The 20,206-nt window shown below is 44.1% G+C and overlaps 3 protein-coding genes and 1 long non-coding RNA gene across 7 annotated transcripts; 2 read left to right on the top strand and 2 right to left on the bottom strand.

Annotated features, from left to right (window-relative positions):
- The first annotated feature begins 535 nt into the window (after positions 1 to 535).
- On the top strand, positions 536 to 3,616 carry LOC117849616 (protein NRT1/ PTR FAMILY 2.3). 2 transcript variants are annotated; one of them, XM_034731233.2, is made up of 3 exons: positions 537 to 1,285; positions 1,364 to 1,944; positions 2,544 to 3,616. In XM_034731233.2, exons 1-3 carry the CDS (start codon positions 938 to 940, stop codon positions 3,352 to 3,354), a joined length of 1,740 nt encoding a protein of 579 aa, XP_034587124.1. In that variant the 5' UTR covers positions 537 to 937; the 3' UTR covers positions 3,355 to 3,616. The 2 variants fall into 2 exon arrangements, with proteins under 2 accessions (XP_034587123.1, XP_034587124.1); XM_034731232.2 differs by having other exon boundaries at positions 536 to 1,944.
- Positions 3,546 to 10,140, bottom strand: LOC117849619 (TOM1-like protein 6). Its single transcript, XM_034731234.2, has 9 exons — positions 9,807 to 10,140; positions 7,703 to 7,781; positions 7,529 to 7,627; positions 6,783 to 6,896; positions 6,143 to 6,312; positions 5,974 to 6,055; positions 5,541 to 5,626; positions 4,663 to 4,926; positions 3,546 to 4,575 (listed from the first exon to the last, which is right to left on the bottom strand). The coding sequence occupies exons 1-9, from the start codon at positions 9,908 to 9,910 to the stop codon at positions 3,807 to 3,809; spliced, it is 1,767 nt and encodes a 588-aa protein (XP_034587125.1). The 5' UTR covers positions 9,911 to 10,140; the 3' UTR covers positions 3,546 to 3,806.
- A 3,936-nt stretch (positions 10,141 to 14,076) lies between these two features.
- Positions 14,077 to 16,485, top strand: LOC117850320 (protein LURP-one-related 7). Its single transcript, XM_034732148.2, has 3 exons — positions 14,077 to 14,596; positions 15,669 to 15,881; positions 16,098 to 16,485. Exons 1-3 carry the CDS (start codon positions 14,366 to 14,368, stop codon positions 16,221 to 16,223), a joined length of 570 nt encoding a protein of 189 aa, XP_034588039.1. The 5' UTR covers positions 14,077 to 14,365; the 3' UTR covers positions 16,224 to 16,485.
- Positions 16,486 to 18,485: 2,000 nt separating this feature from the next.
- LOC117850321 (uncharacterized) lies at positions 18,486 to 20,206 on the bottom strand. 3 transcript variants are annotated; one of them, XR_004639225.2, is made up of 2 exons: positions 18,983 to 20,206; positions 18,486 to 18,896 (listed from the first exon to the last, which is right to left on the bottom strand). It is a non-coding gene; the product is annotated as an uncharacterized lncRNA (long non-coding RNA). The 3 variants fall into 3 exon arrangements; XR_004639227.2 differs by having other exon boundaries at positions 18,486 to 18,891; XR_004639226.2 differs by having other exon boundaries at positions 18,988 to 20,206.

Raw genomic sequence — 20,206 nt, 5'->3', positions numbered from 1 at the left:
ATGTATTAACGTCAGGGTTCTCGCTCCCTTCTGCGACGTGGGAGCACCTAGTAGCGTGTGTGACAAATAGTTTTTCCGAATTTTTGTCTTTGCTTGTGAAGTTTGACCAAGGACTTACGTGCGTTCCACTTTCAATTCAATCAACAAACTAAGATAGCAGATTTGCAAGCAACAATTGCGAGAGAAGTGATACCAACGTATTGGAAATCAAATATTCTTTCATCACTTGGGTCTCTTTATCATAGAAAAGGAACTAGGCGTGACCAGGGATAAAAATTCTGACCAAAATTTCGCAAAATTTTGGTCATGGTCATCCGAAATATCGCACTGTTCACGAAAAGATCCAACTTTTTAATCCAAATTTCAGTTGAAATTTCACAAATTTCGCTCATTTCGATGGGAACCCTGGGCGTGACAATAGTCACCATGTAGCTGGTCTTAGAAATTGAGCTGAATGGGTGAACCTATCGAAAGGGACAGGTGACCACGAACTAAGCGTAACTCAGCTGTTAAGTTTTCTTTGTGAAACCTGCTCACCTGGGTTCTCCTCGCCTCAACACGTATGCTTGTATTTTCTTGAATTTCGACGCTATTCTTTTAGTGGCAGGTGACGTGCCTGTCAACATCGAGATGCTAATGGTAGCTTCGTCAATCTCATTAATCTGTCGGTTCGGCCACTCAAAAATATTCATAAAAATAAGGTTACGTGCATGTATTTACTATGTTTTGTATATATATAAAAAAATAAAGGGATAGATGGCCGTTTCCAACGTTCACTACTCGTCTGGTCGTCTTCAGACTGTCCCTCGTACTCCGGGGTCTTGACTTCCCCACCCGTGCACATACAGTCATACAGAGTTATATATAATCCGGCCATTTTTCTGTAACAACGTGCAAGTATATCGATCGAGCACCTGATAGAGGGAGATACAGCAGAATGGAGCCGAAGGGGCCGCAAGAACCTCAGCCTCGCCGTAACCTCAGAGCCGATCACGAGTCCCTGCAGCCGCAGCCTGGTGATGCCAGGAACAACAAGGGGGGATGGATCACCTTCCCCTTCCTCGCCGTGGCGATGCTCGGGCTTGGAGTGGCGAGGGGCGGCGCGACAAGCAACTTCGTCGTCTACCTCGTCAAGAAGTACAACGTGCCGCGCGTCGACGCGGCGCAGATCTCCAGCATCGCCCTCGGATGCCTCAGCTTGGCCCCCGTCGGCGGCGCTATCGTCGCCGACGCCTTCTTCGGCTGCTACCCCGTCGTCGCCGTGTCCATGGTCTTCTCTGTCCTGGTGAGTGCATCTAATTTCTTATTATCTTCCTCCTCGTCAGACAGAATCACCAACGTACGCATGGACACACGGGACCAGGCCTTGGTCATGTTCACTCTCACGGCGAGCCTGCACGGCCTCCGTCCGGTGCCGTGCCAGCCGGGCGCCGGCGGCGACGCGTGCGAGCCGGCGTCGACGGGGCAGATGGCGGCGCTGTACGCGGCGGTGTTCATGCTGTGCGTCAGCGCGGGGGGCGCCCGGTTCAACCAAGCGACCCTGGGCGCGAGCCAGTTCGACGCCGCCGCGGACCGCGACGTGCTCTTCAACTGGTACTTCGTCTTCTTCTACGCCTCCTCCGTGGTCGGCTCGACCGCCATCGTCTACGTCCAGGACAACGTGTCGTGGGCGCTCGGCTACGCCATCTCCGGCGCCGCCAGCCTGGCGGGGGTCGCCGCGCTGCTCGCCGGCACGCCCTACTACCGCCGGCCAGGCGCGCAGGGGAGCCCGTTCACGGCGCTCGCGAGGGTCGCCGTCGCCGCCGCCAGGAAATGGAAAGTCAACTTGGCGACGACGTCAGAGGAGCTGAGGTTTTACCACGGGCGACGATGCAGCAGTGCCAGTGACAAGGACGGCGACGTCAGCGACGCTACTAGCCTTGCTGCTCCAAGCGACAGCTTCAGGTAAGAAAACGATGCCCTTTCATACACTTTAAAAAAGAACGTTGCCTTGTAAGGTCAAGCATCATGGTTCAAAAAATTAGCAAAATTTGACAAAATTGGGATGCGTTTGACCCGGCGCAGTCTCCTCCCGCCTAGCAGTGCCAGGAGCTAGTCAAAGATGTCAGCAACAAACTTCTCAAATAATCTGGCAATGTCAACTTATATATTGGCCATACATAGGGATGAAGGCAGTGCACGTTACTAGAATCAGCGATCAGAGAAAACAGAGGAATGACGGCAACGTTATTCATATTGGTAGATTTGATAACCTGATGTCGTTGTCCGATAGATTAATTTGAACGAACTTCGTTCAAAGATCACGTTAATTGTGTCGTAGGAATTAATCAGACCCAATCTACGGTGTTGAGTGTGTCTAGTCGCATACTAGAAATTGACGCTAAGTATACAACATATAAGGTGGGAATAACCTCATACTAGAAATTTGACTTACTTGTCAACTCAGAATTTTTGTTGCCACTTTGTGTCACATGTATGGAAGCTTGATGACTAAACTGACGATAATGGTATCCGCTTCGACATGCACACCCGACCGATCGTAGCTTCCTGAACCGCGCGGCACTGATCACCGACGGCGATGTCACTCCGGCGGATGGGTCCGTGGTCCGGCCGTGGCGCATCTGCACGGTGCGGGAGGTGGAGGACTTCAAGGCCGTGGTCCGCATCCTGCCGCTGTGGAGCTCGTCCATCGTCCTCAGCGTCGCGTTCGGCACGCAGATCAACTTCACCGTCCTGCAGGCGCTCGCCATGGACCGCGCCCTCGGCGGCTTCACCGTGCCGGCGGGCTCCATGACCGTCGTCATCCTCGTCTCCATCGTCGCCTCCCTCATCCTCCTCGACCGCGCGCTCCTCCCGCTCTGGCGGCGGCTCACGGGGCACACGCCGACGCCGCTGCAGCGCATCGGCGCGGGCCACGTGCTCGCCGTCCTCAGCCTCGCCGCGTGCGCCGTCGTCGAGCGCCGCCGCATGGCCACCGTGCGCGCGCACGGCGCGGAGGGCCAGCCGGCGTGGGTGTCGCCGCTGTCGGTGACTTGGCTAGTCCTGCCGCTCGCGCTGGCCGGCGCCGGCGAGGCGCTGTACTTCCCCGGCGGCGTGACGCTGTACTACGAGGAGTTCCCGCCACCGCTCAGGAACACGTCCACGGGGATGGTCGCCGTGGTCATCGCGCTCGGTTTCTACCTGAGCACCGCCCTCGTCGGCGTCGTCCGGCGCGCCACGGCGTGGCTGCCCAACAACATGAACGCGTCCAGGCTGGAGAACATCTACTGGTTGCTCGCCGTGATGGCGACCGTCAACTTCGGGTACTACTTGTTATGTGCCAAACTTTACAAATACCAAAATGTTGGCAAGTAGCTCCAAGTGTGCACAGCGTACTGAACAAATGTGCTCTGTTCTTTGCTGAAGTGGAATGGCGAAATGTGGGCATCAACTTCATGTCTACACATGGCATATTTTAACTTTATTTGGTAGACATGAGTTTTGCTATGTTATAGACACCATTGGTCAGCAGAGAGAAACCAGCTGTACTACATAAGAACTGTACATGTAGAACCGAACTGTTTCGTTACTGCCATTCAAAATGTTTGGCTAACAAATAGGCTGATGCTTTCAACTAGCTTGGTTTGGCATAAATTATTTATTTACAGGTCAGCAAGTTCCCCAGCCAGAAGCATCAACCAAATCATTCTAAGCTGAGAAGGGGAAATCCCACAAACATGCAGGCAGGCTGATAACTGGAAAATTCAAGACAAGCGAACAGTCTAGCATGATAAGCATTCTTTACATTTTATTTTCCATAGTCCTCACTATGCCTTGTATGGACTGGACGTGCCACTGCCAACTGTACCGCCTACTTTCAGGCTACCATCTGAATTTCTCTCAAACAGGTCATCGAAGAACTTGTTGGAAGAAACATAAGATGGTCTGCGAGCCCCAGCAGAGAGTGGTTGCTTCAGGTTCCCATTTATTGGTGAGTCTAAACTCGCAGTGCGAAGTGGCACTGCAAAAGACTGCGATTGCTGTAGGGGCCTCAAGTTCGGTGGCACGTTGATAGGCGAGTTGGAGCTTGATTGATGCTGGGACGATGATACCACAAAAGGGTTCGATTCCATGCTGTCCTGGGAGGCCCATGGTGGCGGCGGGTAAGCTAATGAGTTGTAGGGCAACTGTGACTGGGATGGTGTCTGTTGCTGAATGCCTGCAGCTTGAGACTGGGGCTGTGCCCATGGAGCTACATAATTTGCAGTTGCATGTCCTTGATTTACATTATAAGGCTGTGGATGACTAGCTGTTGAGCCACCTTGATTCAAGGCTGGTTCAGGTGTTATTGGGGTATAGGGTGGTGATGGGTTTGACGATATGGTGAGTGCAAGAAGGTCACTCATAACCTGGTCTTCTGGAGAAGTCCTCACGGGGGCTGGAGGATCAGGCAGAGACAATGCATTGCTTGGAACATATGAAGTTGTAGAGGGAACAGAAGCTGCTGAACTTGATGTTCCCTCGTGGATGGTTGACGAATATGTGCCTAAACTAGGAGAGGCACTCTCACTGTTTGTGGGTCTGAATCTTGAGTTCCTGATCAAAAGTAACTGTCAGCTCTAAATGATGCAACGAAAAGAGGCTAAGTAAAGAATGAGAAGATTGGCATGGTCACAGTGTGACCTGCGAGCGAGCAGAGAGAACTCGTCATCTTCGTCTTCCTCCTCCTCGTCATTTAAAACATTGGTTGATACCATTGTTGGAGTAACTGCAGCTGTAGGAGCAACCTTTTCACCTAGGTTTGGAGTGGTTCCTGCTGGCAATTCACTCACCACATCTGTTACTTCGGCTGGTAGAGGAGAACCTGATGCCATTGCATCATGTTTCTCAAGCAGAATCTGTAATTTATCATTTAAGTCAAGAGCTTGGCCCAAGAGTTCCTCATCCCTGTAATACAGAAGAGCTTCAGGCAATTAATTTGGAAGAATAGACTGACAGTAGGTACCAAAAATAACATATTTACAACTACTATCCTGAAAATCATCCCTGTGTAATGAGTGCTTGCTTGCTACTAGTCAACATTAGTATGCTAGGGAAGAGTTTTCAAACTTCATTTATGATGTTTAGGAGAAGCTAATTACTTCAAATTGAACTAATTTTCTTGTCCGAAACATTATGTATTAAAAAAAAGAGGGAGTATTCAACGAAAGGACTCTAACAGGATGGCTTCAGACTAGGAAGGATTAAAATGATAGTTTATATTTATAATACTCAAAATGCTAAGAGCCTACAAGGAACAGTATCATTAGTGTTATCTGGACCCATGCTTTTGAGCGACGTCCTGACTTAGCAAGATGTAAATAATTGATGGCAGTCATCTCTGTCCCTAGCCTCCTAAATTTGTAGAATAATATCAGTAGCTTCGAACGGGAACTTTAGATGCAAATCAAACAACCAGTGTCCCAACAGTGTAATTGAAAAAACTGCTGGTTCGCCCACTGGTACACATCTCCTTAAGTAACAGATCATAGATGAAGAACAAGAGTCATGCAGTCACATACCTCAGTGAACTTACCAGACTCAAGATCTTTTTTTGGTCTGACCGACATTGGTTTACAAGTTCCGTGATAATTTCATCATTGACAGCCTAAGCATTAAAAAGTTGTCAGAAATGCTACTTTATAAATGCATATTTATGTCATGATAGGGTTCATAAATATAGAAGAGAGATGGACCGGATGAGCCTAATCTGGCTATACACAGACTGCACAAATACTTACGAAGAGACATAGAATGGGTACTAACTAAATCAAGAGTCACTCAACACCACAATATTAAAGCCATATGTATTTTACTAGCAAAATGCAGACTTGTGCAGTCAAAGATACAGAAGTAATGGACATAACGATCTACCTAGTTTATTATTAAACAGTATGAAACTTATTGAAAACTACATGTTACGTATAAAAAAAATGATGAAATATATATGCTTACATCATGATCATTTGGATCCACAGCTCTCAGCATCTCGCCTAATAGTTCCGCAGCCCCCAGCATACGTTCCAAGTCTGGCATGCTAATCAGATAAAAGCATGTCATGTAGCACAGGAGGCAAAAGAATACTGCCACCCAAATTTTCTTTCTCTTGGAAAAGTAAGGTTACCTCAGTGAAGCCCCGTTAGATGACATCACCTCATCAAGCGTCAAGGAAGAATTGACTTGCATTCCATACCCTGCTTGAAGATATGATGGCAAAGATGCTGGGCGCGTGACCGGAGGAGTAAATACCGGTGCAGCATCAGGTGAGCGCTTAGGAAATTCTACTCCAGCTCGCTGCAATTAAAAATATCCATCATCTCATGCAAAGTAATCTCCCGATCTGATGTAAAATCTCTTTAAAGGAATACTTTATACAGGTGTTTAAAAAATATACTTTAATCATTTTTCATAAGTATTATAGTGCTCTCGGTCTAAACTTGTATAGTTCAAATTTCTCCTCAACCACACAATTGTTTTTCAATATGATTCTTGACAAGTTTTCAGAAAATGTGATTCTTGAGCAAGTTTTGACTATACAGTGCAAGACAGTAAGGTGCAGAAAGTAGAGTCAATTTTTATTAAATTCCCTTAGTAATAGTTCCATGTATCTTGTTGAGCTTTTTATGCACTCAAGGTTACAGTTGACACAGAATAGGATAAGAAATCATACTAGTCCCCACGTGGAAGTAACACTAATAATGCTAAAAGTAATGTGTTTCTCATGTAATATAGCTATCTGATAATGCAAGAGACACCAACCACACCTTCAATTCAGCATATGCCCAGTAATAATGAGGGTGCTTTCCACCAGGCCCGCCAAATGCTTCTTGCCAAGAGTCCAGGAGTGTCAGGATTTTATCCCTCACTTGCATATCTGCCTGGGATAGCAGTCAACAATCTTAATCAAAATGCCCAAAAAAGAGAAAAGAAATAAAAAGGAACTCAATACAGTACATGGTTATTGAAATGCATAGTCAAATATTAAACTGAATCTAGCAGCTAGAAAGATATATGTTTGGTCAGAAATTGGATAAATAGATGGCAACAGAAAAGGGAAAAGCAAAAACGAGATCTTACTATGGAGTGCAAATATTATTTTTAATAAGACTGAAATTCCATAAATATACGTGATTTCAAATAAAAAATGGTTTCTTTCAGTAATTGAAACAACATAATTCACTTTATCTAAGTACTGCATCCCCATGTAGATATACTGCTTGTAATATTCCTTTCAACTTTGAAGAAATAAGAAATGCATCTTTCAGTGTACCATAATTTAGGTTTATAGCAATGCCTCTACAAATCTGCTTAGCTTGAAAGCTAAATAGATCATATATGATGCCATGCAAAATGATATTTTTTTAGCTGTGTAACACATAAAGTTCCATACTACAGAATTCACTAACACTCACTGAGTTCCATAATTCGGTTCACTAACACTCACTCACATAGTCCATGTGGCATGTAGCTCGAAGTCCAGAAAGGCCATAAGGAAAAGCTGAAAACTGACCTTTTTCTTCACAATTTTCATCATTTCGTCCAGTATATTGCGCTCTATGACTTGAACATGCACGCGATCCCCACAGTTCTTTATTAGAGTCTCTAAAAGCTGTAAAGCCATTTCAGAGCATTCGTAAGTACGAACACCAAAGGATTGCAAAGTACTTCAAGCTGGAAAGCATACCGTCAGAGCAAGAAATTGAACATTCGCATTCTTGTGCTGAATACGTTTTTTCAAAGCTTTAATCACCTCTTTTGCTTGCCTGAATCAATACATATTATTAGCTCACCATTTTCTCTTGTAGGAAACACATACAAAAAATAAAACACACTGTTCTGTCCTGCCCTATGACCTTTACAGATCCTAAAATTCCAATGAAAATATTTCAAGAACAGTCAAAATAAAAGAGGCTATCGTTGTTGGTTGGAGGTGTTGTGTCACCTTCAGGTCCCAGATTGGAGTCCTATTCATCTCGAATATGGGGGCCTAGTTCATCTGAATAAAAGTTACTTCCTTATAAGGTCTTGTTCGGTTACTACGGAACAGCCCGGAATGAGGCCCATTCTGGGCGGATTGATCTGGCCTGGTTTTGAATCCGGCGCATGGCAAAATGGCCGTTCGGTTAAGGCCGATGGGGAATGGAGTCCAGCCCGTCTCGGCCATTTCATACACCCGAGGCCCGGATTTGTTCTCCACCTCTTGAGGTCCGGAACAGAAACAACCAGATCAAGTGAATAATCTCTTGGATTCACTCATTCCCGAACCAGAACAGTTCCTGGGCCAATTTCAATCCACAACAAACGAACGAGGCCTAAATAATCTCGGTATTGCTTTTTTTCAGTGGCCACAATTTCTGATGTGAAATCTTTCCGTGTCTAATTTAAAATGCTACCCAAAACAAATAGGATTGTATTGTATAACTATTTTAGATGGCTTTACCTAACATTATAAACATAGTTTTAGGTTTATTTTAGAATATATTTAAAATAAACCTCTTGGGCTACCTTCCTTTTTTCTTTTTTGGAAACTGTTGCTCCCATCAGGAGTTTTTGAGCAAGCAGATAAGTTGTATGCTGTATATATTCCCATCAGTCCAGTAAATAACAAATATGAGATTATGGCCACTCAGAACATGTAGCTAATTTGGATTGCCACAAAACGATAGGGCGCAATGGCTTGGATTTTCTTTGCTGAATGCTCTGAAGATTTTAAATGACCATCATATATTTCTTTTTACAAACTGCTTGAAAGAGGGCCCTTGGAAGAAAAATTTCTGATAATACACTTCTCATTTGATCCATTCCTTATCTAAGCTATATTTCAAATCAAACTACTGAATCAAATGGCTTAATTTTCTCCATTAGCATAAACTTTAGCAGAAGCCAATGCATGAAGTGCCCTTTTATCTGAAACATTTCTAGTGTTTTTTTTTCTTGTGAAAACGTAGATATGTTAATTTAGAACAAGCATGAAGAGGGAAAAAAAGGTATCATGGTCCAATTCCACCTTTAAATGTATTTTGCTTGTAAGTACAAGAAAATCCATTGTGTCACCATCAGGCATCAATGCATGATATTACATTCTATTGAGGCAGACTGCTCTGAACAAGATTTTCTTAGGTTGCACTACAGGAAATGCTAAATGGATATACTCCATGTGTTACAGAGAACAAATCATGGGAGCAAATTCCTAAATTCCTTGCGACATGATGAACGTAGAAAAAAAGTTCCCGCGCTTGATTAGATAATCACAACATTTGTTCCCAAGTAGAACACAATAATCATGAGTGCAATCGTAAAAAAATAATCATAAGAGCAAAAATACTAAATTTCAGGCGGCATGATGAGAAGACTGGAAAATGGTGCCCTTCCTACACTTGATTGGATACTCTGTCCACATAGGAAAGGTGCCATGCTATCCTTTGAGTGCAAAGGGGATTCCAGGGAAAAATGGTAGATTGTTCCGCTACTTTCTGCGGTGCTGATGCGAACAGAGAGAATAGGGGAAAGTAAAAAAAAAAGGAGGAAAATTCGGGGGAAGAATTGATTGTTTGCACCAATCGCAGAATGATCATCCGAAGATGGAACACAGCAGAGCAAGAATAATTCTCCTATCAGTAATCGAATGAAATGAACCCACGTTTCCTTTCCGTTCGCATGGTGCCAAGAACACGAACCGTTCACCATTATTGCGGTGGCACAGGAACCAAGAATTCAAAACGGCGCCTCCCAGACCTCGATGAAAGAAAAAGGCTGATGGATGGATAGAGAGAGAAAAGACGGCGTACCCGTGATCGGAGTTGACTGCGTCGCAGATGTCGATGTTGAGGGTCCAGTCGGGGCCCAGCAACAGCTCGTTGGTGGCCTTGTCCACCCTCACCGCCGCCGCCATCCCTGCGCTCTCTCGATCGATCGACCCGACCCCTTGCGCGCACGCCTCCCTGAAGGCGGAGAAAATCCGATCCCCACGGCAACGACGGGGGATAAAGGAGGAAGAGGAGGAGGAGGAGGAGACGCGGAAAGGGGGCGGCGGGTATTCGTGGGGCGGTGGCAGTGGAGAATGAGAATGGAGACGGACCGATCAGTGGCAGACGTCTGGGTGGCGCGCGGTAAGCAACAAAAACGGGCGGCCATTATTAGGCGGGGCGCAAGCGCATAGATGTTGCCCTTTCGGTCCGTTCGCCGCTGCGTGGACGCGCACGCACACCTGGCTGGCTGGCTGAAAGCGAAGCGAAAGATGGCGGCAAGCACTTTATTCTTTTGGAGCTTATCTGCGTCAAAATCTCTGTTGTTTTTTTTTTCCTGATGAAAGCTGTTTTTTTGTTGATTTTATGTATCGTACAATTCTCACACGACGAACAAGGTGATAGTTTTGTCTGTGGTTGCAATAAAGATAGAGAAAAAAATAGGATGACGGGGGCTGTCGAATAAAATTGGTGGCGCGAAAAAAGGAGGTGCCTACGGATCTCTACATTCTTGTTTTTTTCTTATAAAATTAATGTCTCATTTTCTTCATCCATATCATCATTTTAGCTAGAGATTGATTTATGTTCCAGTTTACAACTTTTATGCGGGGGAGGAACACAACAAATTTCACAGAATATTTGTTGAGGAATGGTAAAACTAAATAAATAAATATACTTCGATTTTTCTAGTGCTACGTGCTCCCTCCATCGAGTAAAAAGTACAATTCCAATGCATCATCAGGAAGGGTGGTACTTTATTAGCTAGATTGGCACTAACCGCCCGCCGCCCAAAATTGTTGCGGCCTTGCCCAAGTCTCCGCTGCCGCATCAGCACAAGAGAAAAAGGCTAGGCGACTGGGAAAGGCAGATTTTATTTGATGATTCAGCTGTTTGACATGGAGCTAATTAATTGCCTGTTGCTTCACGTTCTTTTGTCTAGATAGGGGGTGTTTGGGAGAGGGGTGCTAAATTTTAGCACCCCCATTTTAGTCACTTTTAGCCACTAATGCTTCCAAACATATAGGCTAAAATGGAGGGGTTAAATTTTAGCCCCCCATAATCCATTAGCCCCTTTAGAGGTGCTAAAATGGACTAAAGGGGTTAAAAGTGGTCCCCCTTATCCAAAATTCCTCCCCTTGCCCCTCTCTCTCTCCTCCCTCTCACTCCTCCAACGTGGGTAAATAGGTCTTTTATCAACATAAATGCTAAACTTTAGCCCCTTACCCAAACATCCCAAGGGCTAAACTTTAGCCTCAACATTTGAGAGGGCTAAAGTTTAGCCCAAGGCTAAATTTTAGCCCCTCCTCCCAAACAAGACCTAAGAGTTGAAAAGGATATAGCTTTATGTTACAAGTGATGATGGCATGATGTGGCCGGAATGGTTTTATGATTCGGATGTGATGGAGAAATAGGCAGCGGTTGCGGATGCAATCGTGCAACCAGGGCCAGTGCTTTGCTCCAAGTGGGCCAAAGACGGTGAGAAAGTAGCTGTATTGTGCGCCAATGAACATTTGAACAGTGAGGGCTTATGTGGCCCGTCCGTTTAGCGCAGTGCTTGTTTAGCGCGAAAAAAAAAAAGAGAAATAGTTGGCCATCAGAATAAAAGATTATTACTAGGAGCTTTGTTACAATATTTTTAAAGTAGGTACTTTATTTTCTTATCCTTCCTACCAAAAAAGAATTAAATAGATTTACACATAATTAAAAGGGCATCATAGTAATTTCTCACTATTTTTGTACTTGGTCCCACCAAATTAGTACTTCTTTTTAGGTACTTTGTTTCCACCATTCAATTTCATCGGATGGACGGCTTTCATTTTTTTAAACAATCTAAAATTTCTCTTATTACTAGATATTCTCTGCATTCTAAGATGTAAAACATTTTAATTTTGTTCTAAGTTAAACTTCTAATCAAATTTTAAATATATATATATATATTCAAATATATAACAAATAAATGCACTCTCAAGAGATATTTCATGGTAAATTTAATATAAGTAATTTGATGTTGTAGATGTTATTATAATTTTATATAAATTTTATAAAATATATAGAAGTTTAAATTAGGATAAAACTAAAATATACTACATTTCGGAAAGGAGCAGTACTTATAATTTTTTGGTATACATACAAACCAAGACATGTCCTCCTACCATTGTCATTATTAAAAATGAATGATCAATGATAATTATCAAATACTTCGATATAGATAGGGTGCACATATCTTCATCAATAATTTTCTTGTTTCTCTCGTAAGTCACATTTACTGACATGCAAACTTTATTGTCAGAACATAGTTCATAGGTAGGAGTAATCTAGAAGGGGCCACTAATGATGGGTTGCAGCCAAAAGGCGGCAGGGTTAATCACTGCCAATTGCTTTAATGGCAGTAGTTGCTAGAACATAACGAGGTTGTGGCTGCAGCCAATAAGCAGTGGGGTTTGCAATGGCTAATTGGTTGTATAGGGCCAGTTGTTGCTGCGGGGAGGCTAACGCTTGTTGCAATACCAGAGGTGAGGGTGAGAATGTGAGATGCCCTCCACTATTGCAAACACCTGTAGGACTGCTAGTGTGCAATTAGTGTTGGAAAGTATTGTTGAACAGTGGCCATTCCACTCAGTAGCGAATAGTATTGCAGAATAGTAGCCACAGTTGCAGCACTAACCGAAAGATCAACAAGAGCAAATATAGGCTTAGCTGCCATTCGTGTTGAGAGTTTAATAGTGTGTTTCTCCATTTTAGATTCTACTCGCTCCGTTCCAAATTATTATTCGCTGTGTATCAAGACATAGTATATATCTAGCTGCCTATCAAAATGTATGTACGTAGAAAAGCCAAGACGAATATTTAATTTGGGATGGAGAGAATATTTGTTATGGATGATATGGGTAATAATTTTATCTAGTGATTTAGGAAGTAGACCTATTTAGACATGCAGAATATCTTGTAATTCAAGCTAGGTTATAGCCTTTCCAAACAAATTGTTGCGAAATAAGCTAGAGGGTGACATGGTATCTTGTCAATTTTGACATTTAACAATCCATTGTTGGGTATATGCTGGCAAGATATATAATCTGTATTAAATATTGCAAAAGTATTTTTTGTTGGTGTTTTTCATATTACATGAACGAGAGTGGTATCGTGAGTTCACCTTTACACACATGTGGAAACCTCAACAACATCAAATTGGCTTGTACATTTAAAAGTGAGTTTGTAATTTATCGCCATGGATCTATAGTCATTTTAACATAATTTTCCCACAATTTTATATAGAATTAGCAAAAGTATCTCAATAATATGTTATTTATTTTTCTTTGCTAGGTTAATCCACATTTGGGCCTCCCAAATCTTGAATACCATGTTTTTATGTTTGTTTGAAAATCGGAGGGAGGGGATGGAAACAAAGCTCCAGGGCATGAGCTTCAGAGAGATTAAAAAACAAGGCACTCATTTGTCCTTTCCATTTCTCGACAAGAATTACCTGAAACTTTTCTTTTACAAATTAAAACACATATGCTTGACGTAAACGAAAACGAATGTCTATGTGGCACAGAACAGCTCCACAACTGCAACAATACATCCATGGACTGAGCAATGAAACATGACCTCATTCCCATTAGAGAATGGGTGAAGAAATGCTTAAACCGCTGGTTGCTAACTACAAAGAGCTAAGGGCTAACTGTACTTCGCTAAAGAATCAACTTAAGTGTAGAGAGCAGAAACATGTCATGAACAGCATTGATGAAAGTGTGCATAGTTCAAAGGTTAAAATGGCCATGTTAGCACAAAAGCAAGCCCAACTTCTTCTTTTTAGAACAAAGCAAGCCCAACTTCTAGCCCAGGTAAACCACCACACACTGAGTCGTCCATTCGATCCGGCCCTTTACGCTGTAGCTTACTTTCTGCCAGTCCAAAGATCGACGATGAGAAATCGTGACAAAAAAGCAAAAGTCCGATGAGAATTTTTTTTTGAACATAAGAAATTTTTTAGAAAAGAGCAAAATTCCGACCAGGTACCAGGTTCTTCAGCAGGGCCCAGAGGATACTCTTCTCAACGGTCCATGCAAGCCGAAGATGGGGGAGCAGGTTCGTACGCATCGTATTCAGGTGGAGGAAGAATCAACGGCGGTCGCTGTCCGCGTCAGCTAGTCGAGCCGTCCAAGAAACGAAGAAACCCAAACGCAAACTCGCAACCGCCGCCGGCCGCGGCCGCTGCGCCAAATCGATCAACCAACATCCGCCTTTTGATCTCTCCTTCCCCTTGGCTTCTTCCTTCCTACCTCCACCGAAACTACGCATCCACCTGGCCGTACCTTTCCCCCAAGAAAATTCCCTTCCCCCGACTCGCCTGATTCTTGCTTCTGGGTTTCTTGATAACTGATATGGAGCAACCCGCCGCTTTCGCCCCGCCGCCGGCGCCGGCGCCGGTTCCCGTTGCTTGGTCCGTTGTCCCGGTGGATTTCACGGTCTTCAAGAAGGGGACCGAGATGGCGATGCACGACGCGACCGGCCGCCTCGCGTTCCGCATCGCCGGCGGCGGTGGCGGGGACGGGGGCACGGCGCTCTTCGACGGCGCCGGTGGTGTCCTGGTCACCGTCAGGACCAGCGGGCAGGTGATTATCAGTTCTTGGCTCCTGATTCAGTACTTGGTCTGCTCCATGATTGTGGATAGACGATAAGCAGATTGGTTTTCTTGGACCTGTTCTTGGATGAAGCTGGTCCGACACAGAACTGGAATAGGGATTTTATGGAGAGGTTTCTTATGATACGCAAGATTGGAATACATCTGAGGGAATCGTGACAGCAGTAATCAGTGCTGAAAATTAGTGCGGTGGTTTTCGATTTGCGTCTACCTACCTGGTTATCTTCAATTGTAGTGCAAAGTGTTACTCTTGGTGGAGATTTTAGTATCAATAGTATTCTGTAACAGTAGTGTAATGTAACAAATGAGTGGTACTGTGAAAAAAAAAATCAAACATCGGGTTTTGCGGAACAGTGTAGCTTGGAGCCATGGACATAATCTAACGAGTGCCCTGCTGAATATAAGAGGGAAGGAGTTGCAACTCTTAACCAAGTTTGCAATGTGGATGGATGCTGAACAGATCATGAATTCGGGAATCCGGATGCACTTGGAATTGTTAGTAATAGTCTAACAGATACAGACACTAAATTGTGCATTTTACTGTTTGAAAACCATGAAGTTTCAGAGTACAAACTGCGACATCTATCTAATGCAGGATTGGAAGATGGATAAAGAAAAGAAAGGGATACACATTTAGCTCATCGTAGCAGTCCCTGACAATATATGATGTTCTAGCCTTCTAGGCAGAGTGTCAATGTGGGATGGATGGCAGATTCGTTAAAATTGTAACTTATCTTTTCTAGCTCATTTCTTACAGGAAGATACTTGTTTGGTCATAGAGATGCAGTCCAAATGCAACATTTTGACCATGGTTCCTCATTGTGATATACTTATTTTAGATGAAGGAAGGTTTATTCCAATAAACATTATAATATACTTGAAAGATAACATAAAGATACCTCATAACAAGAAAAATTTAATGGCATTAATTTCATGTGGTTAGTTCATGCAGTTTTCACTATGAATGTTTAAAGTTCCAGCAAGTTGACCGCATGGACCCATGACCCAATATAGCGCTAAGTATCTTATTTTTCCTTATTTAGGGCGAGTGGCAAGCATTCAGTGGAAATAGTATGGAACATAGACACATCATTTTCACTGCGAAAGTTATGTCTGCTTCTTCAAGCCGAAAGGAGGTACATGTATTCATCCCACCAATAAGCAGCTTTGAAGGTTCAAAACCAATCTATAGGCTCTTGGGAAGTACATTCCGAAGAGCATGCACAATAATAAAGGGGGACTCCATCGTTGCTCAGGTAATATAGAACAACTGTGTTAGCAAGATTCGATCAATGCTCTGTGCAGTAACTTTAACAAGATTCGATCAATGTTCTTTGCAGTAACTTTAATGTTCTTTTTCTCGAACATAAACTTATTGTTTTATGTTAGAAGTTTTATTTTACAAGTTTAGCTTTGAAAAACTTTTGTTCTATCAGTTTATAACAACAATTGTGAATTGTTTTCTTTTGCAGACAAATCTCTTGTATAAACTCAAGAAGACTCTATATTCACGGCGTAAGTTCAGAGTGACTATATACCCTGGAAATGATAATATCCTCATCATGGCCATGATTATGACCTTCTTTGTTGAAAAATGACTGAAGATATAAATGCCCACTGTGGTGAGAAAACTGATGACTAACTCTGCCACCCCTGAATCATGTATATTTTTCTGATTCTGGATGAGTTCTTTCATTTTTTATGTCACTCACCAGATGCTCTTATTGAACCGACTGCTTTTGTAAATAGCCTAAGTGTGTGTGGTTTCTAAAACCACTCATTTATTCTTCTTAATATAATGACATGCAGTTCTCCTGCGAGAAAAAAAGTGTGCATGGTTTTCTGTTTCTGTTTGGCTAAGTAGATCGCCAAAGTGACAGCGATGCAACACTGAACCATTTTTTTCACACTTACTACCAGCATCAACTGACTTTCATACCAAACCTGGGCTTTACCTTCTGACAAGAATAATAATCTCAGTTTATACAGCACCCCTTCCAGGCTTCCATTCCATTATTATAACCATTTTCATAGCATGGGTGTAATACTGTTTGATAAAATTAATACTTTGCGTCTTCACATCTCCGGAATCATAGGAGAACTTCTGTAAGATATACAATAAATTCTGTAACTGGATTAAACTGGCTCAATACATGCCTCCCAGAAATACCCCAGCTTGTTTTGTGCAGTTGCATACAACTATTTCTACAGTCAAGATGTGGGTGATATTGAGCAGAAATGATAAGTGTCCAGTTCCCTATCACTATTTGATTATGGTCCAGTTCATGACCTACATTGGGATTCTTGTAAGGTTAACAAAAAGCATGATTTTTGCTTTCTTGGCAGAAATGTTGTTTCAGCTTTCCATGTGAAGACAAACAAATGTTTCTTAGGCTCTTAGCCTCTTGATATGCACGTCGTATAGAATGAAATGAAGAGACTGGTCTGTTCATTTATGCGCTATGCTTGTTGTGGTTTCTCGCTACATCTGCCTGGACAGTGATGTGCATTGACAGAGTTTTGCGCAATCATTTGAAAGCACAAAATACCAGACTTTTGATTAATTCAGGGTTGTCACTGTCCTGTTGATCTGTCTCAAGGGATTGTGATATGCGCGTATCAGTTTCGATGACGAAGACATCCTGTTTGTTCTGAATAAAATCGCCAGTGATTATTCGTTGTACTTCGGAAATCTCATGTTTTCAGCAGACCTAACAGAAGTGAGACATCCTTCAGTGCGTTCCTCTGTGATCACCAGCTTGAAAGAATTGCTTGAAAGAATCCCATTCCAGAGTAACCTGAAAGAGCTTCTGGGCGGTTGCAGCCCTGCTGGGGATGCGGAGGCAGCCAGCGAAACTGATGAGGGAACTTGGACAACTATTGCACAAGCTCTCACACACAAATGTAGCTCTATGGTTGGCAAGCGCTGGTGCCACAAGTCATAGCATGACAGGGAAGGCTCTGAAACAGCACCCACCAAATCAATGCCTCCAACCCGGCTCAAGAGCGACCTGCAAATCAATGATCACATGTGATCCGACGACGTAGTTTTCGCCCTGCTGAACTTTGGCGACCGCCATTGATCCCTATCCTCATTGGAGCTGTTGAGAACCCCAACCAGCAGAATTGGACGGCATGGGATGTGTCCTGGTACAATTCCAATTCCTCTCTTAGGATTCAGATCAAGTTCAGCCACCCTGAGGCAGGCAGGTGTTCCTTTCGGCACCGTGCAGAAATGGCGCACACGGATCACGTTCGGGATGCGCTTGGAATCTGATATTGTTTTCAGTGGATGATTTTGTCAGCCACCAGAAACCGAGAGCCATGGTTTCAGTTCTTCCTACATGTGGACTTCCACAACGCCAAGAATATCTCCTTTGGAGGCGACGCACGACGATCCACACGATCAAATAAAGAGTTTCTGCCCCCGTTTCCGTCACTCAGCTCGATCTCGAGGATATCGGTCCATTAGTATATAAAAAAAAAAACGGCACCAAAAGGGAGATCGACCGGGAGATTTGGTGAGGTCTGCCTGGCCACTTTGGCCCGAGCACCATTGCCCACTTTCCCAGATCTGGAAGCAAACCCGGATTGCTACTGGGGATTGGGCACGTTCTGCTGCAGCTGGGTAGACATGATCTGCCACTGTGAGAGGGTGCAGGCGGTGGATCCAACAGACATGCTGCAGGAGGACCACTCTGCCTGAAGGAGATGGCAATCCATTTCATGGCAGGACCACTGGCCACTGGGGTATTTTAGGTGAGTGAGATCCAGAGCAATTAGGGAGGGTGGTGTTGGCGCCATGCATCCATTGTTTTAGGAGTAGTCTGCCGTTCTGGTCCATGGCTGTTGTCAAGGCATGAAATTCAAAAGCAGTGTCTCCTTCCTAGGTTCTATTTCAAAATGCGGTACATCTTGAAGTCAATTGATTACAAAGAGAGAGAAATGCCTTTTATGCTTTATGAAAAGGACTACCGCATGTTCACATATATAATTAAGGTTCCTGAAAGGCTTGAAAACATAACCATGGAATCAATTTCCTTCAGGATTTGTGTAATCAATTTCAGAGAGTGCGAAAGCGCTTGCGAATGGCGATACTAATTAATTCTAGAGCTTCCAGAAATAGATTTCCAGCAATTATCTGGCCCGACTGAACTGTGCAAGCATCATGGCATCTCATGTTGACATGTTGTACTGTCGAAGTGCAGATGAGTGTTGTGAACTGCCCACGGCTTTGCACCGCGATCGCCTTCGCCACCATGCGCCCTGCGCTGAAGATGAAGACTGTATCAAATCGATGTTCAGCGTCGGGAGACCACTCGTTTCAGCTAAGATGGTAAAGCTATAGCTAACGCACCATACCAAGATGAACACTTTTCCTCTTTTTTTCCTGTAATGCTTTACTATTCATGGAGGGAAGGATAGCAACAGCACCGTGATTGTTCCTTTCACAGCTGCTGTTGTTTGTACGGCAGAAACGCATAGGATATATGCCATGTTGATGCCGACACCATATCGATCGGGGATGAGATGAGGCTCCTGATAACTGAGACAGACGAACGGAAGAGCTCGGCGCCATGCCCATCAGAAGCAAGCAATCCTTGGGTCGAGGATTACTAAATGTGAGAGCAATCATGTCATTCCAAGTTTCCGACCGACAATATTACATAAATCTGTCACAGAGGATAATAGTGTGATTGCCCGATCGCCTGCATTTTCGCTGAGAAAACGACGCCATCATGACATTTTGGTCGGAGTTGCTGACTTGCTGTGGATTAAAACAAATCCAACCCGAAAGTTAATTCCAAGAACAGCTGAAGATCAAGCAAACAGCCAAAAGAGTGGTCCGAGTTGAACTCTACTGCTGGGTCCTCTCCTGAAAGAACACTGATGAATTCTCAAGGTAAACAAAAATTAAATAACAGGCATGTTCTCGAAAAAGGAACACCATCTGGAGTCACCGAGATTAAGGAGCAAAGAGGAAATCAGAGATGCAAAGGGACATATATACAAGAATATCCAAGGCATGGATGGGCTGATGAGCATGCATCTTAGCTTGCGAAGTGAGAGCCGCTGATGAGCGATGAGAGGAACCGCAAACGAGACTCCGCCACTCCGGCGAGGCTTACCACTTGGTGAGACGGCTCGTCACGCTGAGACAGTTTGTGCTCGGTGGAGAAGATGGGCACATGAAGAACCATCCATCCATCCATGGATCCACAAAGGTTGGTGAGCTCAGCTCATCAGAGGAGGGGGAGGAGCATGGAGCGGCCGGGCATGGCGGCATTGGATGGTAATGCACGTGCCCTGCTTCTCCACCATGCACAGCCACCGTCTACCCATCTCTATCCCTATCTCTATCTCTCGCGAGTGCCAGAAGGAACCATGGATTGGGTTTGGAGCTGGACATGTATGTGCACTCAGCTGCTGCTGAGAGCCTGAGAGGCTGATTCCGTCCGTCCCCTCGCTTGTATTTATAGAGCAAATGTTTTACTCCCGTGGGTGCTACTATAGGGCCGTCTCTGCAGGCCTGTCTGATGACGCAGGAGTAGCCAGTGGTATGCGTACACGTGGCCAGTTG

The sequence above is a fragment of the Setaria viridis genome, chromosome 3 (genome assembly GCF_005286985.2).
Source record: "Setaria viridis chromosome 3, Setaria_viridis_v4.0, whole genome shotgun sequence".
Taxonomy (NCBI): domain Eukaryota; kingdom Viridiplantae; phylum Streptophyta; class Magnoliopsida; order Poales; family Poaceae; genus Setaria; species Setaria viridis.
The sequence above is the reverse complement of the archived record's forward strand: the minus strand, read 5'-3'. Positions and strand labels throughout refer to the sequence as shown.